The sequence below is a fragment of the Lagenorhynchus albirostris genome, chromosome 6 (assembly GCF_949774975.1).
Source record: "Lagenorhynchus albirostris chromosome 6, mLagAlb1.1, whole genome shotgun sequence".
Taxonomy (NCBI): Eukaryota; Metazoa; Chordata; class Mammalia; order Artiodactyla; family Delphinidae; genus Lagenorhynchus; species Lagenorhynchus albirostris.
The window spans coordinates 43651780-43664802 of NC_083100.1; the positions used below are offsets into that span (position 1 = coordinate 43651780).

The 13023-nt window shown below is 36.0% G+C and overlaps 1 protein-coding gene and 1 long non-coding RNA gene across 7 annotated transcripts in view; one reads left to right on the top strand and one right to left on the bottom strand.

Annotated features, from left to right (window-relative positions):
- LOC132522215 (uncharacterized) overlaps positions 1-13023 on the top strand; it is a 116479-nt gene that overhangs the window by 70976 nt on the left and 32480 nt on the right. The window lies entirely within an intron of this gene.
- Positions 5030-13023, bottom strand: part of NAB1 (NGFI-A binding protein 1) — a 44775-nt gene continuing 36781 nt past the window's right edge. For 4 of the 5 annotated variants that reach the window (XM_060152430.1, XM_060152432.1, XM_060152433.1 and 1 more), the window contains 3 exons: positions 11342-11504; positions 9118-9234; positions 5030-7548 (listed from right to left, as the gene is read on the bottom strand). In XM_060152430.1, the coding sequence (XP_060008413.1) occupies positions 7460-7548; positions 9118-9234; positions 11342-11504 (369 nt within the window). In that variant the 3' untranslated portion in view covers positions 5030-7459. The remainder of the gene's footprint in view (positions 7549-9117; positions 9235-11341; positions 11505-13023) is intronic. The other variant, XM_060152431.1, reaches the window with a different exon arrangement.

Here is a 13023-nt window from a genome sequence, read left to right on the forward strand (position 1 = left end):
TACAGTAGGACCTTGTGGTTTATCCATCCTAGACATACTAGATTGCATCTGCTAATCCCAAACTCCCAATCCTTCCCTCCCCTACCTCCCCTCCCCCTTGGCAACCACACATCTGTTCTCTATATCTGTGAGTCTGTTTCTGTTTTGTAGATATGTTCATTTGTGTCATATTTGTTTTAAACTTATTTATTTATTTATTTTTATTTTTGGCTGCATTGGGTCTTCGTTGCTGCGCACAGGCTTCTTTAGTTGTGGTGAGTGGGGGCTACTCTTCATTGCAGTGTGCAGGCTTCTCGTTGTGGTGGCTTCTCTTGTTGCAGAGCACGGGTTCTAGGCGCACGGGCTTCAGCAGTTGTGACTTGTGGGCTCTAGAGCGCAGGCTCAGTAGTTGTGGTACACGGGCTTGGTTGCTCCATGGCATGTGGGATCTTCCCAGACCAGGGCTTGAACCCGTGTCCCCTGCCTTGGCAGGCGGATTCTTAACGACTGTGCCACCAGGGAAGCCCATTTGTGTTGTATCTTAGATTCCACATATAAGTGATACCATATGGTATTTGTCTTTCTGACTTACTTCACTTAGTATGATAATCTCTAGGTCCATCCATGTTGCTGCAAATGGCATTAGTTCTTTTTTTTTTTTTTTTTTTTTTTGCGGTACGCGGGCCTCTCACTATTGTGGCCTCTCCCATTGCAGAGCACAGGCTCCGGATGCGCAGGCTCAGTGGCCATGGCTCATGGTCCTAGCTGCTCCACCGCATGTGGGATCTTCCCGGACCGGGGCACGAACCCGCGTCCCCTGCATTGGCAGGTGGACTCTCAACCACTGCGCCACCAGGGAAGCCCTAGTTCATTCTTTTTTATGGCTTAGTAATATTCCATTGTATATAAACACCACATCTTTATCCATTGCTCTGTCAAGGGACATTTAGGTTCTTTCCATGTCTTGGCCCAGTAGTTTCTATACATGTGTATATTTAAGCTGTATCTGCATTTCAAAGTGTTTATACAGTATAGGCCACTCAGTTGAGAGGAAATTTGACAGGTTAGTGTGCACAGGGACTGGCATCCAACAAGTGGACTGGCCCAAGTTACTACTTACTAGGGGTGTGATAACTAATTACCTAATCTGGAGACCTCTGTTTCCTCATCTGTAAAATGAGGGTAATAATAATTACCTCCTGGAGTTGCAGAGAGGATTAAATGTACAGCAGTTAGCCCAGTGCTAGAAAATGGTAAATTTGATATATGGCACTACTACAACTGTCACTAGAAATATAAGCCTGTTTTAGATCATGTGCTTTGCAAAGCAGAACTAGTTGTCTTTTTAATAAAGGAGCATACAAGTGACATATTTTTCCTATAAACTATTATATACATAATAGTTAAAATCTTGGGAAATTAGATCTCTCTCCTCACTTTTAAATATTACAATATATTATTTTTTTTCTTCTCTTTGAATAAGTTAGGTAACCTAAAATTTACTTCCCCTTCCATGTTAATCTTTTTAACAAGTGGATATTGCTTTTTAATATTCTAAGAATTGGAGTTAAGTACCTGGTTATATCTGTGATATGTCTGTCTTATTTTACACAAGCTGTCTTCCCATAAGTAAAACTCAGAAAGATGTGCTCCAATTTGAGAATTAGCTGACGCATGCAGAAGAAATTCACTCATCAATGTATGGGCATGTTCTGATGATAGAATAACTGGCTGATTTCAGAAAGGAAAAAGATGACCTAGTCCATTTTAACTGCTGATGGAAAACATCCTTACATTATGTTGTCAGAGACCTGAGGGTAGAAAGTGTGTACTCCTTTTTGGAATTATAACTAAAATGATGTGACTCTGGAGGACCCACAGTATGAGAACATGCTACCAAAATATCACTTTGTCTTCTGGGAAGGATACTAAATGGCAGGGCATGGGGCTAGACCACAGATGTTTGGCTTAACAGTTCACAGTTGAGGATGGTAGGTAGTCTCAGAAAATTATAAAATGCCTCTGCTGAGCCGGTTACCACTAAGATTCCACCTACGTGTGCACTACTTAAATACCTTCCTACATACTTGAGCCTTAGTGACCTGTCAGCAGAGGGTGTCTGTGACAGTTACATGAGAATGGCCTTATTTGCTTAGGATTGTGTGTGGGTGTTGAACACGGCACTTTTAGCATAAATTTATGAGGTGCAAGCTTTTAATGCAAAGATGACTCATAAGGTTTCAGAATGTGTAAATATGAAGCACAATCTAACTTATACCGTCACTGGTACTCACCCACAGCAAAACTAGCCTGGGTTGATTACCAAATTGTTTGGACTACCAGGAAATTCACAAAGTTTGTCACTCTTAATAGGCTGATGACAAAAATTCTTGGGTTGATTGTAACACTTGTTTGGCGCTACCATCTTAAACCAGTGTTATATGTACTTAATCTGCATTTTGCAATATTATGTTTGATGGCAGCATTCAATTAACTCTATTTCCGAGATTCTGAAGAAGTCAATTCTTTTGAGAAGTTACACTGGAAAACTTAAACAGACAGCAATTGTATAATACAGTACAAAAAAATTAGAGGCAACAGAAAAAGGATCATAACTAAACATTTGATATGGATGTTGAAATAAAACTAAGATCAGCATTTTTTGTGATTCGTTTCTGATGAATCACAGAATTCGCATTTCTCTTGCGAGTTTTATGCAATTGCTACAAAAATGTCATAAAAATTTCCTTTAACTGAAGATGAACTGGTAAAGAATAGACCTTTAACCTTATTGGGAGCAATACTTGGAAGTAGATTATTTAGCTGTCAGAACAATAAAACCTTGGAAACTGTGACCAAACAGATACATCCAGGAGACCCAGAATTCAATAGGATATTGTTTTAATACTTCAAAATGTTGTGGCCCTTAGAAGACAGGCAGAATATGAAAGAATAAAAATATAAAGGATCTTAACCAATTTTGTAAATGGAATCAACCATTATTCATAGTTCCCGTAAAATTGCTATTGATACTATGTATAAAATAGATAACTAATGAGAACCTACTGTATAGCACAGGGAACTCTACTCAGTGCTCTGTGGTGACCTAAATGGGAAGGAAATCCAAAAAAGAGGGGATAGATGTATACATATAGCTGATTCACTTTGTTGTGCAGTAGAAACTAACACAATGTTGTAAAGCAACTATAATAAAAATTTTAAAATAAATAAACATGGATAGAAAAAGATTTATGTTGAACTTAAAAAGTTAAACACAGTAAGTTTTTGGATTCTAACTTTATCAGTTGATTGTGAACTTACAAAATAAATTTCTGATTAGCTCTGCATAAAAAGTTTAAAACACCATAGAGGTGTTTTTTTCCTTTTTAAAAAAATTTCGTAGGTCAGTAGAAACAAAGGCCAGAGAAGAGGTTTTAAAGCTTTAACTACTGCATACTGAGAAAGTAAGAAAAACACTGGCATTTAGCTTTTGATCACTCCTATGTAAAATAAGAATCATAGAGTCACTAAAGAAACAGTCAACAGGAAGGATTTTTGAGATTAAACATATTTACAATAAAAACAAATTTCTGGACATTGGATCATTCTTTTATTAACTTTGGAGGCCCACTTGAGAATCTCATTTATGAGAACACCCACAGATAACAAATAAATAAGCCTGTATTCCCTGAAATGCCACCCATGCACACAGCTGGGCCATAAGTTGGTTTTTATTTAAATAGCAGCTACCATATTTGGTCTTATGCTTCAAGCTGTTACAAACACAACACGTTTGCTCAATTCTAACTTCAGCTTTTTACTAACTGAATTCATTTCCTATAAGAGACAGACCTCCTAGTTTCATTAGGTTAATGTCTTGTTGATTTTCTTTTGAAGACTCAGTGCAGTATTAAGTGAAGTCATCAGCAAAATGGGTACTGTGTCAGTAATACTTAAAACATTTGAGTAGCCAAGTGAGCAGACCATGTGTTAGGAAATTCCTTGCATGCTTATTTAGGTTTCAAGTCTTTCAATACCATCAACTATAATTGTAAAGGCACACTAGGTGCTCATAGTCACCAAATCTTAAAGCTTTTACCCAAGTGGTTTTACTAATTAAGGACAGGAAAAAGCACTTTTTCCCCCTGCTTTCTGATAGGTTCAACGGGACTGTCAAAAGAATGATTATTCATGGCAAGCGTTATTTTCAAGCATTCAGCTTAATAATTTTTTAAAAAGTGACCTCAAGTTGAAATGTACTACCATTATGACTTTATAAGCACACCCCATCTCTTTCTGTTAACTATTCCAGTCCTGGCTGATCTCGAGTCTCACTCACTAAATGTGCTTTCTTTCACCTGTAAAGTATCTACTACCATAATACCTACTGAACACAGAATGCAGTTAAATGTCAGTTCCTTATTCATCCCTCTGTAACACACTGAAAGTTGGATTTTATCTGAGTGGTAATAGTTCCCATTCAACTAGGTACTGGGTTCCCAAAGGGCAAAGACCATGTCTTATATTTCTTCTGTGGCCTCCACCCTCACCTGAGTGTGTGGCTCAGCACTATTTTTGAAGCTGAGCCATCAGCTCAGTGAGCGTGTGGCTTCAGCACTATTTTTGCACTTTGTTGCAAAGCTTCTGCTAATTCTCTACCACAGGTTAGTTGAATTTCATATAATTAGCCCTTAATACTGAGACCAAATCACATTAAGACTTTGCAAATATTAGCATATCATGAATGTTAAATCCTAATGTTCCCCCTTTTATTTATTAATTTAGTTGGTTAGACATGGTGGGTAGTTTTCAAAATGTCTTTGTAACATTCTCTTAAGTGAGAACAAAATAAACCAAATTCTCTCTCTGACAGACCAGAGTACCTGTCTGCCAAATAACTTTATAAAAATGAAGGTAGCTGACAATAATATTTAGTCTTAAGGTATAATAAGCCCCTGGCCCCTAACACTCAAGCCCAGACCAAATGAGAGAGGGGAGACAGGTAGGCTGTGAGGAGTGCTATGCAGAAAGCTCTATAAACAGAGATACGTGGGGCACACAAAGTCTTTATTGCCACAGGAAGCAACTGCACTCATCCCACGTCACCAACAGCTTTAATAGTCACAGAAACGCAGACTTCACGTAATAAAGTACAAAACAGACTTGGGGAGAAATGGTCCCTTGGACTATATTGGTTGTAATACTGAGGTAACCAATTGACCTTGTTCAGTGAAAATACCTCTAACACAATGAAAAAAATCAACTAGTTATAACATCCAATTCATATATACAATTCAAATAAAAATATATTATTTGCTTCAATGTATAGCAATTTTAATACATTAGTGTTTACAAAATAAAAACTGTATTCTACTGAAATTTTTCTTGTGCTTCCCCCTTATCACTAAGCATGAAAGACCAGAAAAGTATGATACTTAAGGAAACTTATTTATGGATTTAAAGATGCAGTTTGTGCGGTCATGAAAGACAGATAAATATTAGTTGTAAGATTACCACATCTTTAAAAATTTTTGCTTATTAAAATCTACAAACTTGAACCATAAGACACAATTAAAAAAAACCCACAGAATTTCTCAAAATAGATTAGAATACAGGAAACGTTTCATGAAACTACTGAGATACTAACCAGTTCTATGGCTAATATTAAAAACTGAACAATCTATGTAAATCGTATTCATACTATTTCTATGCACAGTGAACAATACAATCACAATAATCAACCTCAAGCTAGCAACAAAGTTGCAAAGTCCATAAAAAGCTTCTTCAGTGGGCAAAACACTATGGTACAATTAAAACATTTAGGAAGGAAAAAAAGCCTTTTAATAGTATAAAAGTTGTTTACTGGTGTTTCTACTGTAAAGCTATTCTACAAATCAAAATGAAAAAGGAATTATATATGTGACAGTGATCAGAGACTACAGTGCAGACATTTCATCTAACATTTGGCTGATGAATTTTAGTATAATAGATTATAACTTAATATTTTTTACATAGTTATGACCTAGAGCAGAACCGAAAACAACACAAAAAACACATATTCCAAGTCAATACACTCTTCTCAGCAATATCTGGGTTTAGATGAATCTGGAGGAAGTAGGTAAAGCTGTCAAACATCTTCTCTTAAACCAACAGAAAGAATGTAAATTGGTAGAAGTAGTATTTGTTTTTCACTATGGATTCCAATGTGAAATTCTAGTAAGTATGCAAGTATGTTATTAACATTTAAGCACACCCTCATATATAGGCATACAACCCATTAATTAAATAGGGGGAATTAAAACAGATTTTCAAGTTAAAATGAGTTTTAAGAAAAAACTGCATTCATAAATCTGAAAAGTATACGAAAATGAAATTGTAAAATAAATAATATGTGTCAACTAAACCTCCATAGAAATATGCCTGCAAATGTGGATGCACTGATTGTCTAAACTTGTGATGGTCTGCATGGGAAGACATTCCCCAGGGAGAGCCATCTAGCTTCTCTGACTCTGGTGCGTAGAGAAGAATTTCTGGATATAAAACAGTACTTACTCTACTATATATTATAGCCTTTGTTAACAGTCACCATCCTTATCACATTTAGGGTTAACTTACTATGTCTTAATCTATATAACACATTCTGAAATAATAATTTTAAGTCAAGGCTTTTACACATCTGTCCACTTGTTTCTAGTTCTCTGTCCAACTAATAGCTTCCTATTTTTGTTATACCTTAAGTAGCTATCATAAAATGCAACCTGGGTCAACTAGGTAAGAGAGGTTTTTCTACTCTATTGCTCATTTTTTTGACCTTACTCCAGTATTTATTGACTATGTGCCTAATTAAGCCAGTAAAAATGACATGTGACTACTATGAAATGACACATTTCCTATTAAACAAAATCAGTTTTATCAGATATTAAATCTACAACATTTTCCTGACTTAAATTGAGTATTTGCTTTCCATTTTTCCAAAGTCATTACAACTTTGCCAATAACTACATCACTTAAACTTTCTTTTTTACGACTGCAAAGATTCTAAACTCTGACATACAATATTTACGCAAAACACACTTAAAGTAGACAATGAAATTTCAAGTAAGATAAACTGTATCCACACCTATTGGCCCAAACAGGTCTCAACATCTAGATTTTACTTCTATAAATTATACAAATACATTGTACATTCTTAAATAATTAATGCTTACAATATTAATTTGTAAGACTTTCCACATAAAATGACTTACAGAGGAATGTGGATCAGTATTTCTGTTACAGATTGTAACATTCTCTTAATTTTCTTTTGTGGCTGTAGTTCTGTCTTCCTGGTTTCCACAGATTACCGTATCAGTCCTTAAGCTTTGGCTATGAAATCTGTTTGTGCTGAATGAGGCAACATTGGTTATTAAGGCTTATTTCTATGATGGAGCATTATCCTTAAATCTGATGCCATTTCCAGAGAACAGTGGGGGAATCATAGCTATCTTGAATCTTCAGGCTCTGTTTTGATGACTTTCTTTTCTAAAGTAAAAGCTGAGTGAGGGTAGTCTTTTAAAATCCCCAGGCTCTCTGTATAAAAAGAGAAACACAAAATGTATTGATATTTTAAATCAATGGATACAAAAAAACAAACTTAAAAACAAACCCCCAGACTCCAAAGCAGGCAGTATCAATTATTCATGACTCTGCAATTCCATATAAAATTTTTATGTTTACAGAGTGGAGGTTAAGAGTTCGGATTCTGGATTTATATTCCATTTCTGCCAATTACTAGCTGTATACATCTCTGGGCAAGTCACACACCTCTCTGAGCCTTAGTGTCTTCATCTATAAAATGGGGATAGTATCTACACAGGGTGATATGAGACTTAAATCATAAAATGTATATAAAGCACACAGCATATAGAACCTACTGGTTTTTATTTAATGCTTGGTCCAAAGTGATACATAAAATATATAAAATAAAACTGGTCACTCGTATACAACAAAGTTATTGTCTAAAATATTTACTATCAATGAAGACATGAGGCAGAAAAACAACTTCTATGTTTAAACATGGAACTATTTTTAAAAGTTTCTCTAGCCATGAAACCTTAAGGTGGGAGAAATAGGGATAAAAGAATGAAGATTCTATTTTCACAGGACTCATTCCTTGGAGTTACATGAATAATTATTTCAACCTCAAACAAATACTACAGAATGCCAATAAAATGTAATATTTACATGAAGTACTAATACTGGGGGATACACACACACACACACACACACACACACACACACACACACTCTTTAAAAAGGATTCTAGAAAAGTAACCAACATTAATAGCTTATCTGAAATTAGGCAGTTCACTTCATGAATTTCCCTCTCTATACAGAAATTCAGCATAAGAAGAAGAATAAAAATAGTAGCTACCATTTACTGAGTTCCTATCAGCCAGGCAATGCCTATAGGCTATCTTGTTTAATCCTCATAACTATTCTATGAGGCAGAAATTATTTCTATTTTACAGATGAAACAAGTGACTTCAAGTAACTCCTAAAGTTACTTTAGCTCAAAGATTGAATGATACCAGATTCTTTCAAATGGTGTTGGTGTCTAATACTTTAAGTCTGTATAACTCACTTTACTTGGATAAAAACATGAAAACACCAAACTATAATAAGGAACAGCTTGTCCTTTTATGGAGCTCAGTTTACTTCTGAAATACAAATATCATCCCCCAAATGCAGCTGCATGAAAAGTTTAGATTTTGGTACACAAGGTTTTCTTAGCAGGACAGCAAACATATAGTCCATCAATTTCATATTATGAAAGGCTGGAAAAGGGAATTATATAACTGAAACCAGCCATTTATTATCTGGTTCAGAATTGTGTATAAAGTCACCATTCATGTAATAGCTAATCAAAATAATCTCAATCTTCAAGAGCTTTTCCCTGTCAGTCCTTTGGAATATCATGTTCTCAAAAAGACTGGCTATTAATATAGCAATCTGTTACTTCCAAGGGGAGAAAATGGACTAGTAACATCATTAGTAATGACCCTTTTTTAAGGAGGGGGACAGTGGAAGTTAGGAGATTAGAATGGAAAGATGCTTTATTCAAATATTACTCCCTCTAAGCACATCCCACATTCTCACCTGATGAGTGGGACTTCGCCTCACTGGAGTAATGTCTACTCAGCTCCCCATCCACCACAAAATGATGGAGTTGTCTGTTCTGTAAATTAGGCATTCGGAGGTTCAAAGGTCTTTCGCCTAATGAAAAGAAAAAAAAAGCAATATGAGTAATTAAAGACGCATCATGGTTTTTCTTAAAAATAAGTTTTCACAAATCGCCTGAACACTCCTTAGGAAATAAGTAAGGAAAGTCGACAGGCACTGGAAGAATTTAAATAGCTGGAGAAATATCTAAAATAATAGTTTAGGAGGAAAATGGCAACTCATGCTAGTCTCAAGATCTACCATTCTGCCAGGACATTTTGAAGAGCTAATCACAAACTAAAGAAAAGACTGAGATTTCCAGTATGCACCCCAGCTCTGGCAGATAATGCATCACCTCTGTGGGGCATTTTCTTACTAGTGCAACCATTTTACCAAGGCAGGTCACTAACCACATAACAACAAATACCACAGAGACAGAGATGGCTTCAAGCCAATTACCCATTACTAGAACAACAACAACAACAAAACCTATGGCAAATCCACGAAAAAATATAATTAGAACAGATATGGTAAAAAAGGTTTCATATGCCAAATCATACTCTATCATAAACCTAAATCCATCATACTTAGCAAATTGTTGCCCTACACTGGATTATCCTGGGGTCACAAATTAGAGTCATCAAATCTTTCATTAATGCCTTTGCATCTTAACTCCAGTCTTTTTTTTAAAAAATTAACTAATTAATTAATTAATTTTTGGCTGTGTTGGGTCTTCGTTGTTGCGCGCGGGCTTTCTTTAGTTGTGGCGAGCAGGGGCTACTCTTCATTGCAGTGCGCGGGCTTCTCGTGGTGGCTTCTCTTGTTGCAGAGCACAGGCTCCAGGCGCAAGGGCCTCAGTAGTTGTGGCTCGCAGGCTCTAGAGCCCAGGCTCAGCAGTTGTGGCGCACGGGCTTAGCTGCTCCACGGCATGTGGGATCTTCCCGGACCAGGGCTCGAACCCGTGTCCCCTGCACTGGCAGGCGGATTCTTAACCACTGCGACACCAGGGAAGTCCCTTAACTCCAGTCTTAACTGTCAAGGATGACCAGAGAAGTTAAACAAGACCTCTACTAAAAAGTTTCTGTAATATTTTAAAAAGGAAGAACGTTCTTTGCCAGTACTCTGATCTGCTGATGTGTAATGTTTTACTCTATAGTTAAAGAATGCGGGTTAAGATGGTATTCTTACTTAGAAAGAAAACTTATTTTTTTGACGACAGTAACCACTCTCTGAAAAAAGTATAATAATACATAAAAAAAAAAGTCCTACAAAATTGTTTTTCTTCAAACACTATCACTACTTGAAACTAGAGGATCTAGTTCTATACCTATATGCTATACATCTCCCTCCACTCAAGTGCAAGCTCCAAGGGAGCAGGGAGCTTTATCTTATTCACTGCTGCATTTTCAGTGCCTAGAAGTGTGCCTGGCACATAGGAGATACTAAAAAAATATTTGTTGAATGAGTGAATGACAATGACTTGGGATTTTCTTCACATGTGGATACAAAAAAAATGAAATAATTTTTAAAATGGTAAAAATGCTCATGAATCAAAACTTTCTACACCTGTGTTTAAGAGAACAATTTCCAAAGTATACACCACACAAAATATTTTCGTAGGGACTACAGGCCAATGTGAAGCCTGAAAGAAGACAAAATTTCTACAAGTCTCTCCATTCTTATATTGTCCTTCAAATCTCTGTACTCTGTCATAGTACTTTAGAAGCAGTCACCACATTCTCTTAGGAACCAAATGTTATAAATTTCAGACAAATCTGTTTATGAAGTCTAAAAAAATCCAAAGTTTTAATCTTTTAAAAAATGATAAACATCTCCCATGGAATCCATTTCTTCAGGAAAAATGATCTGTACTGTTTACATCTCCCATTCCCATCCACCCTCTACAAAATATATGTCAATCACATGTGCCAGCTATTATTTAGGGATAATAAGGTTAAAAAAAAACTCTACAAGTTATATTTGCAGGAAGAATTCTTTCCTTTTTATAAAAAGGGACAATTTAAAAATTAATTTTGATAGAGAACCTATAAAATAATCTTCTCCATAAAATATCAAGTTTTAAAAAATCAGCAATTTTTGTTTCCCTTTGAAGTGCACAGAGTAGCTGGCTCTAAAGGTGTGGGTCACTCTAAAGATGTACCTTGTCCATCAGTGTTATCAGAAGTCAAGCCATTAGGGCTGTGCTCTTCTGAGCTTTGCCTGTAAAGTCCTGCACACAGTCTTCTTTCAGCATGCTGCAGTCTGTCATAGCCAGTTTGGGTGCAAAGGAACTCCATCTGCTTTGCCATCACCTTTTCAGGCTGCTAGTAAGTAAAGTGAAAATAAAGTAACTAAAACATTCTAGATTTTTTAATGGTTTAAAGATGCCAATTTCAGACTGCAGCAAATATATTTAGTAGTCATTAAAATTAGTTCATACTTCATGTGGTATACACGTTCCATAAATATGCACTGATGTCTATATCATCATGTTAAAACACAGAATGTTAGATTTTGTACGAAAGGAAAAAAGCTTTCTGCTCAATTCTGTAAAGAGAATTCCATTCTAGCTCAAAAGCAAAATAACCTTAGCTTTGTTTTCTAAGATACCAAGTCCTTTTAAAGATTTTTTATTAAAGGAACCTCAGAGCAACAGCAACATCTGTTATAAACTGCTTCTAAAACACAGGGCGAAGTCTTGGCATTTTTATTTTAGGATCTGGCACTACACAAACTCTGATATGATGACAGTATATTTGGGGGAGAAAAGGTGTAAAACGGCTGTCTAGAAGAACAAGACAAACACACCTCCCTCTAAAATTAAGCAATGCAAATTATGCAGAAAAACATCAGTGCCAACGAGGATCTTCACCTTCATCATGGAATGAAACTGCAGTATTTTCCAACCCATCATAAAAAGACATGTTTTAAAGTACACAATTAGTTGGCTGACATATAAATTTATCTCTGCATGTGTTCTCTAAGTCCCTTCTCTATGCACTGCTCTAAATTACCTATGTGTGATAATACCTATGACAGTCAAAGCAGTGATATTCTGCCAAGGAGGTAAGAGTCAAAATACACAGATAGGAATCACTGCCATGCTATATAGAAGAGCAATACAAGGCATCTACTATATAAAGTTATATATATGTTACAAACAATCCTGATTCACAGTAGTAAAAATCAATAGGTGAAATATATTAACTCACAGAATAGGATGAAAGCTTATACTATTATTCTGAATCAAATAAACGAATGGATAAAGAAGATGTGACACATATATACAATGGAATATTACTCAGCCATAAAAAGAAACGAAATTGAGTTATTTGTAGTGAGGTGGATGGACCTAGAGTCTGTCATACAGAGTGAAGTCAGAAAGAGAAAAACAAATACCGTATGCTAACACATATATATGGAATCTAAAAAAAAAAAAAAGGTTTTGAAGAACCTAGGGGCAGGACAGGAATAAAGACGCAGACGTAGAGAATGGACTTGAGGCTATGGGGAGGGGGAAGGGTAAGCTGGGACAAAGTGAGAGAGTGGCACAGACATATATACACTACCAAATGTAAAACCGATAGCTAGTGGGAAGCAGCCGCATAGCACAGGGAGTTCAGCTCGGTGCTTTGTGACCACCTAGACGGTTGGGATAGGGAGGGTTGGAGGGAGACGCAAGAGGGAGGAGATATGGGGATATATGTATACATATAGCTGATTCACTTTGTTATAAAGCAGAAACTAACACACCATTGTAAAGCAATTATACTCCAATACAGATGTTAAAAATAAATAAATAAACGAGATCAAAAGGAACCATAACTTCAATTCATTTAAATT